The following is a 21,270-nucleotide window of genomic DNA, read 5'->3' on the forward strand; positions in this document are numbered from 1 at the left end:
GGATTGTTTCTTTCATGACATATGGTCCCAGAGTAACAAAGCATGGTAGTAGTTGTTGTATTTAAACCCCAGTAGTTGTAGTTAGTTCATAGTTTAAAATGATCTGCAGTACACTTTATAAGAACAGACGTGGAAATAGAAGGGAGAAACTACAATTGGGAACCATTTGGTGTAGCTGACTAATGAAGTGTTGTAATGGTTTAAAAATGCATCCATTATACTGCAACAGTAGCTATGCACTGAGCATCATACAACTGTCTAACACGAGAAGAACACTGAGTGTTTAAAACGAATACATATGAAGTATAAAGTATATTATACTTACTATGACTCATATACCGGCATTCATCTGAACAATACGTAATGCCACAGTCAGCAGGATTTTACACCCAGGGGAAATGTAGTGAAAAGCAGGGCTCTAAGTAGGTTGGTATTCAGTCTTTCTGCTATACTTGACCTATTGTGGCTGTGTAGCACTTATGTGAGTCCCTGAGTGTATGTGTGAGTCCCTGAGTGTATGTGTCACTAACATCTAGAAAGACATTCTTTTATATTCTGTATGGATTCTGTATTTTCTTTTACAGGATGATCAAAAACATGTACACAAATAAGATTTGTTGATAAAAAATAGTGCAATATCAAAACAAAAATAACAACAACAACAACAACAATAACAACAACACCAACAATAACAACAACAACAACACTGGTCAGTGAGTGAGAATTAGAAATTCAGTATGACCTTGTTTTCTTTTTTTCTATCAATGGTTCTGACAGTGTTTGTAACTTTGATAATATACATAATGTCAACAGAGATATAGCAGCGTGTTCATCCATGGCCCATCGGAACAGGTGTTTATCAATCTGACTTATCTGGGCTACCAAAGGTCAAAGGGACAGTTCAAACTCACACGCCACAGACGTATCCCACATACATTCTAGAATGTCTCCATTCATAGTCATAGAATCAGGAATCACTAGCTACAAATGTAGGGTCTTAATTTGATCACCCGGTTGTTGCAGCAAATTTCCTGCAAGGTAGGAAATGCAAACTGGTAGTTATTCAAAGTTTAAAAAGAGTTCTAAAGTTTGTAATTTCCGCTTAAAAATGTCAGACTTGATTTGCCGTAAGTACAAAAATGCATTATCAACCCCTACAAAAATTACCATTAATTATAAACCACACAATCATTCACATTTCCAGTTGCTGCAGGATTCTTTCCCTGCTGTGAGAAATCTTTCCATGACATAGAGTGACCAGGTGAATCCAGGTGAAAGCCATGATCCCTTATTGATGTCACTGGTTAAATTCTCTTCAATCAGTGTAGAAGAAGGGGAGGAGACTGGATTGTGCTTTGAGACAATTGAGACATGGATTGTGTATGTGAGCCATTCAGAGGGTGAAGACAAAGACAAAATATTTAAGTGCCTTTGAACAGGGTAGGTGCCAGGTGCACCCGTTTGTGTCAAGAACTACAACGCTGCTGGGTTTGTCACACTCAACAGTTTCCTGTGTGTGTCAAGAATGGGGGGGTCCACCCATTATGCCACCCACTATGCCACCCACTATGCCACCCACTATGCCACCCACTATGTCACCATTGACTAGAATGGGGAGACCCGTTCCATTCTATTTCTCAGGTGTCCGTTGTTCTTATTTTGTCCCCGTTCTTCATCTCCTTGGCCCTTCTCAGTCCAGCGGCTCTTTCTCTGGGAGGTCCTCCAGAAGTATAACAGTGTACTCTGCAGCGTGGATGTTTTCCCTTGGCCTCTCTTTAGACAGAAACCTCTCCATTTCACGCTCCGCCTTCTCATCTCCTGAGCTCGCGTTGGCGACCTTCTTCTCAGATGCCTGGGCTGGTGCATTCCACCTGCAAGATGATTTGACATGGTTTAATTCCATGGTTTGTAACTAAGTGACAACATGTTTCAATCTCATGAACATATTTTCCTGGATGGGTTTGAAAGTGGTTGATTTTACCTGTCTCTGGTACCTATGGCGACACAGATTACGACCAAGACCGCCACGCCCGCGACGAAGGCAACGATGATCAACCAACCTGGAGGAGGAGGAGAAGAAGACGAAGCAGACAGTGAGGGGAAGTGACCGTGTCTACTGGAACCTCTAGTACGTTCACAAAACTTTGTCTTCAAATTTAAACTGCACCAAGGAGCAGAACGTTCCCTGGTGTATCAGTATCATATCTTGTTTGCTGGGTGTGTATGATTCAGGAACTGACCCGATGTATATGAATCATGTTGTCTGGATGGGGTTGGTTTTACAGCAGCTGCATCATGAAGAACTGTGGAAATAGAGATATATTAACTACAATTTACACTCAAAGAGATGTGTTCAATAGTGTGTTCAACAGATACAATGGGACATGCCCTAGCCCACTCTGCTAACAGACACAATGGGACATTCCCTAGCTCACTCTGCTAACAGATACAATGGGACATGCCCTAGCCCACTCTGCTAACAGATACAATGGGACATGCCCTAGCCCACTCTGCTAACAGATACAATGGGACATGCCCTAGCCCACTCTGCTAACAGATACAATGGGATGTATTCAGACTGGACAACCCAAAGCCTTCTTTTGACATCAATGAATGATTTACGCAGAAGTATGATTAAAGTACAAGGATCTCAATGCTGAATGCCACCCATTATGAACACAAGAACTTTGAAGGGACAGAATATTAGTACACTTCTCCTGGATAAACAGTACTGTACCTGTAGAGGTATCCACTGCCGGTTCCTCCCTTGGTAGAGCAAGCCTATTGCTGCCTTGAATTCTTGTCTTTGTTTCAATGAATGGCTTATCGACTAGGGAGTTGTATGTTTGGTCCTCCTCGCCAGCAGGGGCTGCTACTGTGGTGCTACTCTGAGGCAGGAATCCCGACCCTGACATTTCGATGTCTGAATTCATCCTGACTGTTGTAGGTGCGACAGAACTGGTGGTTGAGGTGAAGGCCAGCTCTGTATTCATCTTTGCAGCCCCGCCTTCCTCCAAGCCTGTCATACTGGTTAGGTTAGAACTAGGTGTATGGCTGGTCCCCGAACTTTGGCTAGGTCTGGAGGTGCTACTAAAGCTTGGATCAAGGCTAAGAGGTAACAGGTCTTCTTCTTCAAACTCTGAGATGGGACTATGGCTGGGACTGGGATCCGGTACACGACTAGGGCTGGCGACAAAGTTTGGTCTGAATATATCGTCCTCCAACTCCTCTAGCTCTGTTGTGGTGCTAGCATCATGAGTTGGATAAGGACTGGTGCTGGGGTTAGCGTCATGAGTTGGATAAGGACTGGGGCTGGGGTTGGCGTCAAGGATTGTGTTAACATCTTCCAAATCCATCGGAAAATCAGTGGTGGGTTCAAACTCTGCTGTGGGGACAAACTCTGCTGTGGGGAAAAAATCTGCATTGGGGACAACCTCTGCTGTGGAGACAAACTCTGCTGTGGGGACAAACTCTACTGTGGGGACAAACTCTGCTGTGGGGACAAACTCTGCTGTGGGGACAAACTCTACTGTGGGGACAAACTCTGCTGTGGGGACAAACTCTACTGTGGGGACAAACTCTACTGTGGGGACAACCTCTGCTGTGGAGACAAACTCTGCTGTGGGGACAAACTCTGCTGTGGGGACAAACTCTGCTGTGGGGACAAACTCTGCTGTGGGGACAAACTCTGCTGTGGGGACAACCTCTGCTGTGGGGACAAACTCTGCTGTGGGGCTTTCGGTATCCAGGATCATTTCCTCTTCCACTGGTGAATCAGGTCTATCACTTGGACTGGAATCATAGTTGTACTTTTCATAATTGTCCTCTGTGTCGCTTTGACTGGGGCGAGGAGTTGGACTGGGGCGAGGAGTTGGACTGGGGCGGAGGTTAAAGCTAGGTTTAAGGTTGGCGTCAAACAGGTCCCCTTCATCGTCTTGTCCTGAAGTGGGGTGTTTCATACTGCCCTCTGTAGTGCTGCCCTCTGTAGTGCTGCCCTCTGTAGTGCTGCCCTCTGTCTCATCTGTGCTACCCTCCTCTGGGTCAAAGGTGGGCAGCTGGTCTTCCGGGTCAGATGTCACAGGGTCAGGGGTCACCAAATGATCTAGGTCCACTGTTTCATCACTGCTGGATGTTCCATTGGTGGCATCCGGGGGACCCACTACAAGCTTCTTGAAGATCTTGAACATTTCCCCAAGAGAATCCCCAGCAGCCAGAGCGGGAGGTTCTGTCGAGGCTGTGACAAAGAGAAGAAAAGACCTCAGCTCAATGATTACCTACTAACATCATGTCCTGACCTTTACAGTAGAGGAAAATTACTGAGCTTTGATGTCTTTGCATGACAAAGGAAGGCCTGGGAGTATCGTGGCCTTCCAGGCTCCTCCCTGGAGTACCTGTGTGAACCTGTCGTGTTCTGACTAACCATACAGGAAACATGATTATTAACTGGGGTGACTAATCGTCTGCCTTTGTGTTTGACAGAGGCAGTTTCATCAAATCATTTGGTTTTATTCAACCGCAAAATCAACACACCCAAGCACTTAAATAAACAATGTCTTGGCTTGTCTCTTTTCCCTGTTCTGTTGCCATAATTAGTCAACAGTGCTACTTCAAAAGAGTTTAGGATAGGATTTGAAGAGGTGCCAAAATGTTATGCCCCAACAGAGGTTTTCACGTGAATAAGGTGTGCATATATATCTTATTCCTGCAAGAGGGCGTGCTAGGGAGCTAACCAGGGATACACTCTTAGCAGTGAAGATGCCTGGAAGAACCTTTTGGGTTGTCGCACCGGCAGGACCTTTCCAGGTCAAAAAGGTTATTGGAACCCCACCGGAACCTTTTTGTGATGGGAGGGGTTGCATTTTTTACCTTTTTAATAATATATTGTAGAGGTGGCAGCCTATGAGGAGACTGGAGGCGTGGATTATTGGAAGTGTGGCTTTCAGATCATTTTGGGGGGGGGGCACCCGTTAGAGTAAATGTCATTCCTATTCACCATGTTCAGCTTGTACACTGCAAATTTCAATGTTCCTTCAATATTTATGCATATTGTATATTCTAATATAATATGAATAATATAAACATTGCTGATTAAATATAGTAATAAAGTAGTAACTATTCCAACTTTGCAATTTTCATAGGCTCTTGACTGAGGAAGTCATTCACCTCTGTAAGCTTCCTTGAACAACAGAACAGATGAACAGGAAGGACATTTACTCAAACCGGTGACCCAACAAGATATATCTTAAAGCCACACCCCTAATAAGCCACGCCTCCACTCCAGGGTTCCTCCTGGAACCTGTTGCTACATTGAAACGTTAAAGGTTCCACCAAGAACCCCTCAATTAAACAAAGGTGCAAATATGAGCCATTGACTAGCAATGGTTCCTTGAGAAACTCAGGGGATCCTTGAGGATCTCCTGGGTTCCTCAAGTCACCACTAATTCTAAGTGTGTACTGTGGCGAGAGGGGGTACTAAGGGAGCTGACCAGGGATACTGTTGCCCAATCCCAAACTTATCTCTGACCCCTTTCCTTAGGTATTTGTTGAATCCTCCAAAGGAGATTAACTGTTTCATGGAATGTTGACTGTCATTAAATACTGTTTTCAAACAAAAGGAGAACTGCTCTTATCTTTGACATTGTTCTTAAAATTTGACACCAAATACATTATCCTTTACATCAAGCAATCTCAGGCCTCCATTTCTAACACACTTGTGAACAGTTTTACCTGTATGAGGTTTCTCCCTGTCCAATAACAGTTTTACCTGTATGAGGTTTCTCCCTGTCCAATAACAGTTTTACCTGTATGAGGTTTCTCCTGGTCCAATAACAGTTTTACCTGTATGAGGTTTCTCCCTGTCCAATAACAGTTTTACCTGTATGAGGTTTCTCCCTGTCCAATAACAGTTTTACCTGTATGAGGTTTCTCCCTGTCCAATAACAGTTTACCTGTATGAGGTTTCTCCTGGTCCAATAACAGTTTTACCTGTATGAGGTTTCTCCCTGTCCAATAACAGTTTACCTGTATAAGGTTTCTCCCACCCTGTCCAATAACAGTTTTACCTGTATTAGGTTTCTCCCTGTCCAATAACAGTTTACCTGTATAAGGTTTCTCCCTCCCTGTCCAATAACAGTTTTACCTGTATGAGGTTTCTCCCTGTCCAATAACAGTTTACCTGTATAAGGTTTCTCCCTCGCTGTCCAATAACAGTTTTACCTGTATGAGGTTTCTCCCTGTCCAATAACAGTTTACCTGTATGAGGTTTCTCCCTGTCCAATAACAGTTTTACCTGTATGAGGTTTCTCCCTGTCCAATAACAGTTTTACCTGTATGAGGTTTCTCCCTGTCCAATAACAGTTTTACCTGTATGAGGTTTCTCCCTGTCCAATAACAGTTTTACCTGTATGAGGTTTCTCCTGGTCCAATAACAGTTTTACCTGTATGAGGTTTCTCCCTGTCCAATAACAGTTTTACCTGTATGAGGTTTCTCCCTCCCTGTCCAATAACAGTATTACCTGTATGAGGTTTCTCCCTGTTCAATAACAGTTTTACCTGTATGAGGTTTCTCCCTCCCTGTCCAATAACAGTTTACCTGTATGAGGTTTCTCCCTCCCTGTTCAATAACAGTTTTACCTGTATGAGGTTTCTCCCTCCCTGTCCAATAACAGTTTACCTGTATGAGGTTTCTCCCTGTCCAATAACAGTTTACCTGTATGAGGTTTCTCCCTGTCCAATAACAGTATTACCTATATGAGGTTTCTCCCTGTCCAATAACAGTTTTACCTGTATGAGGTTTCTCCCTGTCCAATAACAGTTTTACCTGTATGAGGTTTCTCCCTGTCCAATAACAGTTTTACCTGTATGAGGTTTCTTCCTGTCAAATAACAGTTTTACCTGTATGAGGTTTCTCCCTGTCCAATAACAGTATTACCTGTATGAGGTTTCTCCCTGTCCAATAAAAGTTTTACCTGTATGAGGTTTCTCCCTTCTCACCCAAGCTTGTATGAAACTCACCAAAGCACTTTGGTTTCACAGAAATTCAGGATATACACATTAATGCACCTGTTGGAACAGCTCAGCAATTCCTACAAAGACTGCTGTGTGTCTGTCTACGTGGGGAGGGGGAAGGGGGAGGGAAGGGGGACTTAGGCACTAAACATGTAAAGAATAGGTCCCCCAGATTTCACTGAGCTAGAGTACAGGTAGGTTTGAAACACAATGAGTCTCTCCGGTGAAGTAGAAAAGTGCAGACTCATCAGACGAGGATAGGATTACTTGAATTCCATAAGCCTGTGTTCAGATACAACAGGAGGTCTTAGACAGTGACCCATTTTACTTGGCTGCACAATCAATGGCCAGCTGGGGATGTTTTAATAACCCTGATTAATACACAACCAATGGCCAGCTGGGGATGTTTTAATAACCCTGATTAATACACAACCAATGGCCAGCTGGGGATGTTTTAATAACCCTGATTAATACACAACCAATGGCCAGCTGGGGATGTTTTAATAACCCTGATTAATACACAACCAATGGCCAGCTGGGGATGTTTTAATAACCCTGATTAATACACAACCAATGGCCAGCTGGGGATGTTTTAATAACCCTGATTAATACACAACCAATGGCCAGCTGGGGATGTTTTAATAAACCTGATTAATACACAACCAATGGCCAGCTGGGGATGTTTTAATAACCCTGATTAATACACAACCAATGGCCAGCTGGGGATGTTTTAATAACCCTGATTAATACACAACCAATGGCCAGCTGGGGATGTTTTGCTCCCAAACATGTTTTTATTATTTTGTTTTATGCTAACACAATGACTCAGAGAAATATATTTTGTTCAAGAAAGTTAAAAAAAGATATACTGTACTGAATTAACCTCCATTGTACTGTACTGTACTGAATTAAACTCCATTGTACTGTACTGTACTGTGTTGAATTAAACTCCATTGGACTGTACTGTACTGTACTCTGCTGAATTAAACTCCATTGGACTGTACTGTACTGTACTGAATTAAACTCCATTGGACTGTATTGTACTGTACTGTACTGAATTAAACTCCATTGGACTGTACTGTACTGTACTGTACTGAATTAAACTCCATTGGACTGTATTGTACTGTACTGTACTGAATTAAACTCCATTGTACTGTACTGTACTGAATTAAACTCCATTGGACTGTACTGTGCTGAATTAAACTCCACTGTACTGTACTGTACTGTGCTGTACTGAATTAAACTCCACTGTACTGTACTGTGCTGAATTAACCTCCATTGGACTGTACTGTAGTCTGCTGAACTAAGCTCCATTGGTCTGTACTGTACTGTACTGTACGGTACTGTACTGAATTAAACTCCATTGGACTGTACTGTACTGTACTGTACTGTGGTGAATTAAACTCCATTGGACTGTACTGTACTGTACTGTACTGAATTAAACTCCATTGGACTGTACTGTACTGTGGTGAATTAAACTCCATTGGACTGTACTGTACTGTACTGAATTAAACTCCATTGGACTGTACTGTACTGTACTGAATTAAACTCCATTGTACTGTACTGTACTGAATTAAACTCCATTGGACTGTACTGTACTGTACTCTGCTGAATTAACCTCCATTGGACTGTACTGAATTAAACTCCATTGGACTGTACTGTACTGAATTAAACTCCATTGGACTGTACTGTACTGTACTCTGCTGAATTAAACTCCATTGGACTGTACTGAATTAAACTCCATTGTACTGTACTGTTCTGAATTAAACTCCATTGTACTGTACTGTACTGAATTAAACTCCATTGTACTGTACTGTACTGAATTAAACTCCATTGGACTGTACTGAATTAAACTCCATTGTACTGTACTGTACTGTACTGTACTGAATTAAACTCCATTGTACTGTACCATGCTGTCCAAACATGTGAAACATAGACGTCTTTTCAATATCTGGAAAACAAGGCTTCTAGGTGTCTTTTCAACGTAATTTAGCTTACTGGGTATGTTGTTACAATGGGGATGGTTGTCAGACTGTGACAAGCAACCCCAACAATAATATCTGATCTTGTTTAATGTGAACACAATTTCTCATGCATTTTTACTTTTGGATGGCCCTGGGAATTGAACCCACAACCCTGGCTTTGCAAGCACCATACACTACCAACTGAGCCAAAGAGCAGGGTTTCACTCATTTGTTTCCTGGGACAGTAATAAATTGTTACTCACCAGGAACAGGGTCGGACTGAACAGGTGCCAGAAGTCCGAAAATAACCCCAAGCAGTAGAGTCCACATCCTGAGATCAGAGATAGGCATCGAGGGAGAGATGAGAGAATGTGTACTGCTGTGCTCTGTGGTTCTGTTCCCAAGAAGGCTGGCTTGTTTTCCTAGGAGTGTCTGTGGGATGACTGAACTGGTTTGAAGGGTGTAGCTCAACTTTTTTATACTGAGATGCGAGTCACATCAGTGCATCATCGATAGCTAATGACAGTCGATTGGTTGGCGGAGGTGGGCTAGAACACAGAACACACCCTCTCTTTCAAAAACTCTCCCTCTCTGGCTTTCTCCCTCTATCTCTTTCTTACACACACACACACACACACACACACACACACACACACACACACACACACACACACACACACACACACACACACACACACACACACACACACACACACACACACACACACACACTCTCTCTCTCTGTCTCTCTCTGTCTCTCTCTCTAACTATCCATATCTCTCTTTCTCACATTACCAATAGGTAACTTTTTTTGATTTTTTTTTATCCAACCATATTAATCATGACCAAATATTTAGGAACAGATTGTCATTTCATGGAGTCTGTGAAGGATGAAACCACATGGAAAATATGGTAAGCAAGATAGATAAAAAAAAAAAAATGATTTTCACCAAGTCAAATGAATGTATTAGTATGTTTCATGATGCTCGTATCTAAACCAAAGTAGATCGTTTTAAGATCGTTTTACAGATCTTAATTTGATCACTCTGTTTCAGGAGAACTTTCCTGCAAATGAAAGGACATTTAAAAAGTGGAGTGTGTTTGAGGTTTAAAGAGGCTTCTGAAGTTTGTAATATAAACTTTTAAACTTGATTTTCCGCTTATAAAAAATGTATCAACAGCTGCAAAAATGTCCATTAATTATAATCACTTTTTCTGTTGCTGCAAGAATTATTTTCCTGCTGTAGAAAACTGGCTCAAATATGAGGTCCTAAATCTAGCAGGAAAGTGCATCCTTGTAGCTGTGTGGATTAACATAGTCTATATGTTTGCCTCGGGGTAAGTTGAGCCGATAGCCACCACAACCCATACAAATGATGATTCTATTTGGTTGATTACATTTGGTCAGTTTTATGCATAGTGTTTTTGCGATATGTCATGCATATGAACTCACGGTAGTACATTTGTATTATAACAGAGCAGACATCATCGTGTCCCGTGTATACAAACGTAAAACAAGCAGTGGTCTGGTTCCCCTTGACGTTGTTGAGAGAGGAAGTGAGAGAATGGTAGAAGTCCTTTGGAACAGCTGCAAAGCCAGAGTAGCAGAGGAACACAAGTTCATATCTGATGACATGGAGTCTCATAGATCAGTCTCATGGGCTTAGTAGCCACAAACACAGAGAACTTGTCTACGAATTGGCGCATCAAAACAGCATCCCTGTCCCAGACAACTGGTCAACCAATAGAAGGGTAAGTGATATTGAACAGAGAGAATCTATATCTGAATGTAGCATAAATTTAAGATGACCTACCAGCACCATCACCCCCAATGTCACAGGACACCATTACTCTTACCCCAAGGCAGCTCAACTTACTCTGTCCCTATGCTCAACCTACCCCATACCCGCTGTTATGCCAATAGACCAAGCTATGTTTTCAAAACTGTTATGTTTACATAAATGATGATTATTTCCAGGGATACACAACATCCTAAAGTATATGTACTGTAGATATCTTTGTTAGAAAGAATGTTATATTTCACTTGACGTAGTGATGCTGAATGTACAACATGGCTCAGCATGCCCCATTCTTCTCTATAGTCATTGAGCTGCGGTACCTGATGGGAATAGAGGGTCTTTGGTGGCCATCAGGAAGTCAGGATAACTCAGTAGAGGGTCTTTGGTGGCCCAGTCAGGATCAACAGGAAGTTAGGATAACTCAGTAGAGCAGGCCTGGACAACTCCAGTCCTCAGGGCCTGATTGGTGTCACACTTTTCCCCCAGTCCCAGCTAACACACCTGTCGGTCCCAGCTAACACACCTGTCAGTCCCAGCTAACACACCTGTCAGTCCCAGCTAACACACCTGACTCCAATAACCAACTAATCTTGATCTTCAGTTAAAAATGCAATTTGTTTAAATCAGGTGTGTTTCTAGGGATGGGCGAAAAGTGACACCAATCAGGCCCCTGAGGACTGAAATTGCCCAGGCCTACTGTAGAGGGTCTTTGGTGGCCCAGTCAGGACCAACAGAATGTTAGAATGACTCAGTAGAGGGTCTTCGGTGGCCCAGTCAGGACCAACAGGAAGTCAGGATGACTCAGTTCAGCACCTACGTAGAGAGGTGTGTTTCTCTGATGACTAAACATGTGTGGGCTGGGTAGTAGACACCTGTCCCGTCTCGTCCACCACACCCCCCTCTGGCTTAAAGTAGAATTGTCATCACTTCCTGGTCTGGGTACTAAGGCCTTTGAAGCTTTAGACAGCCTGAGAGAAAATAAAAGGTACGGGGCCTGCTCCTGCACGCACACACACCTCCCATGTATAATGGGTTGCTTCCGTCTCTCTCCTTCTCCCAACCTGGGCTTCAACCAGGGACTCTCTGAACACATTGACAAAAGCATTGTTACCTATCTCTCTCCACAAAAGCCATGGGAAAACAACTATTTCAATGTCTCAGAGCACGTGACGTCAATGATTGCATCGCTAACTAGCTAGCCATTTCACACCGGTTACATATGCATGCATACTGAAGACACATACACACACACACACACACACACACACACACACACACACACACACACACACACACACACACACACACACACACACACACACACACACACACACACACACTGACAGACCTACATGTAAGCATGCACACACACACACACACACACTGACAGACCTACATGTAAGCATGCACACACACACACACACACATGCATGCCTGTGAGTACACACAGACACGGGGATGGTGGGATGCATGACATTTACATATGTACACAGACAGACACAATTGACCTAGTTTTCCAGTAGAACAAAACATGTTTGACTACAATACATGTTTTTATTGCTTTTTCAGCGAAAGAGATGTCTGTAACATGGAAGGATGATGGGGAAAGAGATGTCTGTAACATGGAAGGATGATGGGGAAAGAGATGTCTGTAACATGGAAGGATGATGGGGAAAGAGATGTCTGTAACATGGAAGGATGATGGGGAAAGAGATGTATGTAACATGGAAGGATGATGGGGAAAGAGATGTCTGTAACATGGAAGGATGATGGGGAAAGAGATGTCTGTAACATTGAAGGATGATGGGGAAAGAGATGTATGTAACATGGAAGGATGATGGGGAAAGAGATGTATGTAACATGGAAGGATGATGGGGAAAGAGATGTCTGTAACATGGAAGGATGATGGGGAAAGAGATGTCCATACCATGGAAGGATGATGGGGAAAGAGATGTCTGTACCATGGAAGGAGGATGTGGAAATGATCGTTAATCCTGTGGGGAATTTCCAAACATGCTTCATATTGACTGAAGTTTCCTGTATGTGGTTACTTGTGGCTACACTGTGCGTCTGTATGTGTCCGTGCCAGATGACAAGTGAAACACTTCCACCACAGTGAGCAATACTAAAGGCTGCTGGGTCGGGACCATGTAGAGCAGCACTAATAGAGAGATTTAAGTGGTAGTGGATAAGGTTCAGCCACCACAGGTCTGTCTGGCAAGAACTAATCAGATGTCTTCAGAACAGGTTTATTGCAGATATCGGGTTCAACACGCCACACTCCTAAAAGTTGTTCAATGGAAAGATACAAGACAATAATAAGCATAAGTAAGGGCTTCCAGACAACGTACGGGGCAAAGCCAAATACACACAGCTAGTAGAACACACTGACAGGCCAAAGGCCCAGTGACTGGTAAGCATATATACAACATGACTGCCATGTAACTAAGATCTGCACATGTGCACAAGACCACAACCAACGTGGAATAGCAACTGCACCACCAGCGAAGGCACAGGCAAATGTAGGCTACATACATACATCATAAGGCTACACACAGTACATGGTAGCACGAGGCTACATAAAGGCTGTAAATGTACATAAACACAGCTATACGCATCAACAGACAACATAAACAGAATATATTTCCCTTGAAACAGTACATGTGAGCTTCATCACCAAGCCGAACGAGCTAGCGTTAGTGGCTCATATTCTGGCTTAGCTGGCTAGTAGTAACATGACACACATGACAGGAAAACACCTGATAAATATGGTGAATATGAACTTAGCAACATCTTGATAACAAACATGGTCATCTCCCATCTATTTCTGATGTCCATCCAGTTTGATTTCTATTTGCCATATATAGTTTAACTGTGCTGTTTCACAGAAATTCTGAACCTATATACTTTTTACGGACACAGTGTATTTAAAATGAGTTATCTTGTTGTTATTAGTCCCACCCTTCAGCTCTATTCAACCCCTCCCATCTAACTTTAACACCATCCAGTGTTGATTTCTATTTGCCATATATATTGTTCAACTGTGCTGTGATGTTTCACAAAAGTTCTGAACTTTATACAGATTGTACATTAAAGATTGTACATTAAAGATAAACATTGTTGCTAAAATAATTATTGAATCCATTCTCGTCTGACCGTGATCTCACTCTGAAGACAGGAGCGAGGTTCAGTGAGGTGCACAGGGACTGTGATTGGCTGATACAAGTGGGGTCTTGTAGGTACCAATAATGAGAACAAGTACAACAAACTACTAGATTAGGGTTGATGTAACTACTACATAAGAGCTGGCCATTTTAACACCTAGTATCACCATAGTATCACCATACTATCACCATAGTATCACCATAGTATCACCGTAGTATCACCATATTATCACAGTAGTATCACCATAGTATCACCATACTATCACCATAGTATCACCATAGTATCACCATACTATCACCATAGTATCACCATAGTATCACCGTAGTATCACCATAGTATCACAGTAGTATCACCATAGTATCACCGTAGTATCACCATACTATCACAGTAGTATCACCATAGTATCACCATACTATCACCATAGTATCACCATAGTATCACCATACTATCACCATAGTATCACCATAGTATCACCATAGTATCACCATAGTATCACCATACTATCACAGTAGTATCACCATAGTATCACCATACTATCACCATAGTATCACCATAGTATCACCATACTATCACCATAGTATCACCATAGTATCACCGTAGTATCACCATAGTATCACCATACTATCACCATAGTATCACCATAGTATCACCATACTATCACCATAGTATCACCATAGTATCACCATACTATCACCATAGTATCACCATAGTATCACCGTAGTATCACCATACTATCACCATAGTATCACCATAGTATCACCGTAGTATCACCATAGTATCACCATACTATCACCATAGTATCACCATAGTATCATCATAGTATCACCATACTATCACCATAGTATCACCATAGTATCATCATAGTATCACCATAGTATCACTGTAGTATCACCATAGTATCACCATAGTATCACCATACTATCACCATAGTATCACCATAGTATCACCATAGTATCACCATAGTATCACCGTAGTATCACCGTAGTATCACCATAGTATCACCATAGTATCACCGTAGTATCACCATAGTATCACCATAGTATCACCATAGTATCACCATAGTATACATTAAGACTGTGTCTAAATCAGTCTTAGCTGTTCCTTGTCAGTAAACTCAGCTTTGGTGAACGTGCCTGTTACCATGCCTTTAAATATCCACTCCCTAAGTGAAGGCCTAAGCCTTCAGCATGCAACGATCCAATGCCTATCACGTGTCCCCGGCACTTCTGTCAACACAAGGCATTTTATCCTGTCTGACGAGAACCTAGAAATCCCTATTGGCCTGGACTTACCCCTCCACTTTTCACCCCAGCCATCTATATGCTACCTCCCCATGATATCCTACACACTGTCAGTCCAAAAAACACTAAGTAAAAGGCAGGCTTATGGAAAATGTTTCTTGATAACAAACATGGTCATCTGTCAATTATAAAACAATGTATCTAATAACGACTTTGGTGAAGTAAAGCTGTCCCAAGGAAACATCCCGCCCCCTGGGATGGATAGGCCTACAACAAGGTTGTAAACCAACATTATATTAAAGGCCTAATGGTCATGTTTCAGGTTGCAGGACTAGATGTTTGTTATGAAGAGTTCATGTCACAGCCACACTATCCTTTCAAATGCTGATAAATACAGTAATACAACACTGCAGCCCGCCTGGTTTTCAACCATCCAAAGTTCTCTCATGTCACTCTGCTCCTCCACACACTCCACTGGCTTCCAGTCGAAGCTCACGTCCACTACAAGACCATGGTACTTATCTACGGAACAGCACTAGGAACTGCCACTTCAGGCTATGCTCAAACCCTACACCTTAACCCAAGCACTCCGTTCTGCCAGCTCAGGTCTCTTGAATGCACTAACTGTAAGTTGCTCTGGATAAGAGCATCTGCTAAATGGCTCAAATATAATATAATAATATAATGTACTAGTAGGCATCTACACTGTAATTAGACTGCAGCCCGCAAGCACCATGATGTAAATTGGTGACTCTAGTTGGGAAGAGAGGGACCACTTTTCATGACTAGACAAGAAAAAAGTACCTGTCGTTACCATAAATTTGGTTTAATTTCTTTGGGCTCTGCTACCACCTGGTGCTTGTTAGGCATACTTGTGCAACACCCTCTCCAGGTTGAAGTTACCCTGATATAGGATATACTTCTTCAAACAAAAATTTGAACAAATAATAAAACACGTTTGATTTTGAATTGCTAAGAATTGTTTCATCTTATTTTTGCCGATTATCAAAGACCTCTGCGATTATTCGATAATTGTCTTCAGGCACAATACAAGGCCACGTGCAAGAGATCTGGAGGTCCTTACTATATCCTGTCGCACTAATGACGACCCCTCTGCTTTCAAACAAACACACAAAGGTATTTAAAACGCGATAAAACTGAATTGTTCCATTTAAACATGTGGCGAACTATTGTATTTAAACGATATGTTGTTTTAGATTTCGTTGAGGAATAACGTCGCATGTTAAAGTAGCACCAGTTAGTTAGTGAGCTACCAGAGCCTAACGTTATCTAGTTTGCTTTTTGGCCAGCCTGTTACGGTTGCGCTCTAGTGTATTGGCACCCTTGTACGTTTATTTTAAATAATTCATTACGTCTTCAAATATAAATTAAAATAAAAAACGTGTTCACACGTGTACTGTGGTAAGTTGCAGGTATTTTTACAAGGTAAAAACAGCCATTCAAATCGTGTTGAAAAGAGAACAGGATATTCTGCTTCATTATAACGTTACCACTGTGAACATGGCGAAGGGGAAAGAACTATCTGAGGATGTAAGGAATTTGATTATAACCAAACATGGACTTAAGCAAGGTTACAAGTCCATCTCCCGAGACCTTGGCATTGCTGTTTCCACAGTTCGTAATGTTATCAGGAAGCATGCTGTCCATGGAGTTGTAGTCAACCTCCCAGGACGTGGTCGCAAGAAGAATCTGGTTCCACCGGGTGAAAAAGAGGGAACTTGGAAGAAGAATCTGGTTCCACCGGTTGAAAAAGCAGTTCGTTCTGCATCTATCCAAAATAAAATGACATCTGTTTGTGATGCCACCATTGATGACAAGGAAAATGGTTCCGAGTCGACGGAGTCTCAGGTATGTGCTTTGGAACGACTGCTAACAGTTGTAGGTTATCAAGCTAGGCTGCCTAACACATTTAAAACAAGTCTTGCAATCTGAAATTGCAAACAAGTAACGAGCTAGATTCACACCTTAACTTGTAGGCTAGACAGTGAGTAGAGCAAGAATCTAAGGACAATAGAAGCGATGAGGGAAGTCGGAGGAAGATATTTTGGGGAGTCCAAAGCCAGAGAGCTAGACAGAAATGACAGGGGGGGGGGGGGGGGGGACTTTAACAGGGAGAGAGAACCCAGAAAGACCCAGCCACATCTCACAACAGTCATAATTTGCACAGGCACCTGAATGTAAATGATGAGCCATTATGGTGTCTGGGTAATGTGCTGTTTCCCCACCACCTTGTATCAGGACAAGGAACATCCACGGCTTCTCATCCCAGAGTTATGTCGTCTTTTCTACCAACTCGGCTGGGTTACTGGGACAGGAGGAGGGCTAAGTTTGAGACGTGGGTAAGTGCTCTGACTTTAATATTGTTGAATAATTTTTTTAAATTCAAAACCTCATACGTGACTTGAGAGAGTATATATATGCATGCATGCATGCTAGCTAATGAACATCTCCCCATTTTGTTGTACCTAGAGATCAGATCTACATTGCCCCGTCTGGAGTGCAGAAGGAGCGACTACAGGTGAGCAGGGCTGGTGTTTTGCCTTCATATCATCATAGAGACTACAGGTGAGCAGGGCTGGTGGTTTGCCTTCGTATCATCATAGAGACTACAGGTGAGCCGGGCTGGTGTTTTGCCTTCGTATCATCATAGAGACTACAGGTGAGCCGGGCTGGTGTTTTGCCTTCGTGTCATCATAGAGACTACAGTGGAGCCGAGCTGGTGTTTTGCCTTCGTGTCATCATAGAGACTACAGGTGAGCAGGGCTGGTGTTTTGCCTTCATATCATCATAGAGACTACAGGTGAGCAGGGCTGGTGTTTTGCCTTCATATCATCATAGAGACTACAGGTGAGCAGGGCTGGTGTTTTGCCTTCATATCATCATAGAGACTACAGGTGAGCAGGGCTGGTGTTTTGCCTTCATATCATCATAGAGACTACAGGTGAGCAGGGCTGGTGTTTTGCCTTCGTATCATCATAGAGACTACAGGTGAGCAGGGCTGGTGTTTTGCCTTCGTATCATCATAGAGACTACAGGTGAGCAGGGCTGGTGTTTTGCCTTATCATCATAGAGACTACAGGTGTGCATGGCTGGTGTTTTGCCTTCATATCATCATAGAGACGACAGGTGAGCAGGGCTGGTGTTTTGCCTTCATATCATCATAGAGACTACAGGTGAGCAGGGCTGGTGTTTTGCCTTCATATCATCATAGAGACTACAGGTGAGCACGGCTGGTGTTTTGCCTTCATATCATCATAGAGACTACATGTGAGCAGGGCTGGTGTTTTGCCTTCTTATCATCATAGAGACTACAGGTGTGCATGGCTGGTGTTTTGCCTTCATATCATCAGAGCCAACTTGGACTACTTAGTTTGACAGTTTCTGGAGATATGTTTTTTATGTGTGTTGCACCCTGTAGCCAGATGACATGTTTGTCTGTGATGTGGAGGAGAGAGACATCAGCTCCCCACCCCCCTGGAAGAACCTGAAGAAGAGCCAGTGCACCCCTCTGTTCATGAATGCCTTCACTATGAGAGGTGAGCTCTCTGTTCATGAATCATACACTATGAGAGGTGACTTCTCTCTGTCCATGATTGATACACTGAGAGGTGAGCTCTCTGTTAATGAATGATACACTATGAGGGGTGAGCTCTCTCTGTTAATGAGTGATAGTCTATGAGGGGTGAGCTGTATTTACAGACCTGGGAATAGGCCAACATGCTAACTGTCTCCCTCCTGTTCCTCAGCGGCGCAGGCCGTCATCCACACCCACTCCAAGGCTGCCGTCATGGCAACTCTGTTTTATCCTGGCAAGGAGTTCCGCATAACTCACCAGGAGATGATAAAGGGAATCCGCAAGGGCACCTCCAGAACCAACTACAGGTAGGCACATGGCTAGGACACCTCCAGAACCAACTACAGGTAGGCACATGGCTAGGACACCTCCAGAACCAACTACAGGTAGGCACATGGCTAGGACACCTCCAGAACCAACTGCAGGTAGGCACATGGCTAGGGCACCTCCAGCACCAACTACGGGTCGGCACGTGGCTAGGACACCTCCAGCACCCAACTACGGGTCGGCACGTGGCTAGGACACCTCCAGCACCAACTACGGGTCGGCACGTGGCTAGGACACCTCCAGCACCAACTATAAGTGCTCAATGGGAAAGGGGATTTCCTAGTCAGTTGTCCAACTGAATGTATTCAACTGAAATATGTCTTCCACATTTAACCCAACCCCTCTGAATCAGATGTGCGGGGGGCTGCCTTAATCAACATCCGCATCTTCAGTGCCCAGGGAACAGTGGGTTAACTGCCTTGTTCAGGGGCAGAACGACAGATTTTTACCTTGTCCGCTCAGGGATTCGATCCAGCAACCTTACGGTTACTGGCCCAACACTCTAATCACTAAGCTACCAATGTGCTACAGTGTGAATGTCTATACTGAAACAGTCCAGCCCCGGCAGCTTATGGAAATGAATGTGGGAATCCAGATGTTACCTTGTAACTCCTGTCAATTCTGGCACATTTTCATTCAGGGGAAACTGACACTTGATTTTTAGATAGTGGCCCTATTGACTATGCATTCTGCTCACACACTGACGTTGACGTGTGTGTGTGTGTGTGTAGATATGATGAAACCCTGGTGGTCCCCATCATTGAGAACACCCCGGAGGAGCGGGACCTGAAGGAGCGCATGGCGCTGGCCATGGAGCAGTACCCAGACTCCTGTGCGGTCCTCGTCCGGCGCCACGGCGTCTACGTGTGGGGGGAGTCCTGGGAGAAAGCCAAGACCATGTGAGTTAATGAATAATTATGAAGTAACACAATGTTTTATATAAGTGAATAACTAATAATTATAAATAGTCTAAAAGTAATGTTTGTAGAAGTATTACTGTGAATGTGTCATTTAGACTGAATGTATCACTGTTTTAAATGCATCATTGGTGCTTTCTAGAGGTTTGTGTGGTAGTGGGTTATCCGCGTGTCTTGTTCCAGGTGTGAATGTTATGACTACCTATTTGACATCGCCGTCCAAATGAAGCAGAGTGGAATGGATCCTTCAGCACCACCCATTGAAGAGAACCATTACTACGATGTCCAACCATCCCAATAAATGGAGGCATACAATCAGGGCCTAAAATGAACACCTGCCAAATGTGTATTTTTTTCTCCAGCCATGTCACCGGGTGGTCAGGACTTCACAGTGCAAGTATTTCACTCTCATTTGTGAATATAAAAAGTCAAGTTTGATCACATTTATAGGGACATATATGCTGCACTAGCTGTTTTCAAAATATTTCTGCCGTTTTTGTTTCATAGCTGGTAATATATAGCCTATTCCACCTCGCTCTGCAACACAGCCTGGCTGGGGGGACTGTGCGTACATGAAGAGCTGAGTGAAAGATTACATTTTTAGAAGCGCTGTGCACAGGCATAAAAGTTGGTCTAATTTACTTGAAAAGAAAGTCTACTGAAGTGAAACCCTGTCCTATTTACATTGTTTTGTTCACAAGCTAGGTTGTTTTTCTATGTTTGAGTTTCAACTGCTTGGGAAGAGAAGACCACGCTTCTACTAGTCAATCTCACAGGCAGAAACAATACTGATTTGCGTTGCCACGGTAACCTCCCTCCCTTAAAGGTGCAGGTGAACATTTTTGTCTCTGATATTTTGGTTAAAATTTAAATTAATGAATACCAATTTGACTTCTTACTAGTAATACACGTATTGTTTTAGAAACATTACAAAGCATGCTCATCTGTTTGGTTTGTTGGTGTAATTTTTGTGGAAAATATTTTGGCTGGTAAAAAAAATCTGAGTGACTGGTAGATTTAAAAAATAAAATAATAATAAATCTTCCTGCCGCAGTGGCTTTTGTACCAAAAAGTACATTTTATGTCCTGCAAACAAGCATTAGAGTATATTAAAATACATTGACATTTCTATCTACGGTAATAGTGGAATGATGTTATACAATATTTTACCCCCAAAACCTCTTATTGGTCCTTAAAAGACAGACTGGCTGTTGTCAAATTGACTAGGCCTGAGCCACAGACTAACCCATTGTG

General features: G+C 42.9%; 2 protein-coding genes across 4 annotated transcripts; one reads left to right on the forward strand and one right to left on the reverse strand.

Moving 5' to 3' along the window:
- Positions 1–43: 43 nt before the first annotated feature.
- LOC116372961 (cell surface glycoprotein 1-like) lies at positions 44–9,416 on the reverse strand. Its single transcript, XM_031821496.1, has 5 exons — positions 9,236–9,416; positions 2,738–4,234; positions 2,241–2,303; positions 1,982–2,060; positions 44–1,871 (listed from the first exon to the last, which is right to left on the reverse strand). Exons 1-5 carry the CDS (start codon positions 9,321–9,323, stop codon positions 1,691–1,693), a joined length of 1,908 nt encoding a protein of 635 aa, XP_031677356.1. The 5' UTR covers positions 9,324–9,416; the 3' UTR covers positions 44–1,690.
- A 6,779-nt stretch (positions 9,417–16,195) lies between these two features.
- Positions 16,196–21,060, forward strand: LOC109878582 (methylthioribulose-1-phosphate dehydratase). 3 transcript variants are annotated; one of them, XM_031821492.1, is made up of 8 exons: positions 16,196–16,314; positions 16,814–17,046; positions 17,437–17,537; positions 17,668–17,716; positions 18,617–18,734; positions 18,945–19,080; positions 19,831–19,998; positions 20,200–21,060. In XM_031821492.1, the coding sequence occupies exons 2-8, from the start codon at positions 16,981–16,983 to the stop codon at positions 20,315–20,317; spliced, it is 756 nt and encodes a 251-aa protein (XP_031677352.1). In that variant the 5' UTR covers positions 16,196–16,314; positions 16,814–16,980; the 3' UTR covers positions 20,318–21,060. The 3 variants fall into 3 exon arrangements, with proteins under 3 accessions (XP_031677352.1, XP_031677353.1, XP_031677354.1); XM_031821493.1 differs by lacking the exon at positions 16,196–16,314 and adding an exon at positions 16,332–16,728; XM_031821494.1 differs by lacking the exon at positions 16,196–16,314 and adding an exon at positions 16,332–16,599.
- The last annotated feature ends 210 nt before the right edge of the window (positions 21,061–21,270 follow it).

Source organism: Oncorhynchus kisutch, unplaced genomic scaffold, assembly GCF_002021735.2.
Source record: "Oncorhynchus kisutch isolate 150728-3 unplaced genomic scaffold, Okis_V2 scaffold3981, whole genome shotgun sequence".
Taxonomy (NCBI): domain Eukaryota; kingdom Metazoa; phylum Chordata; class Actinopteri; order Salmoniformes; family Salmonidae; genus Oncorhynchus; species Oncorhynchus kisutch.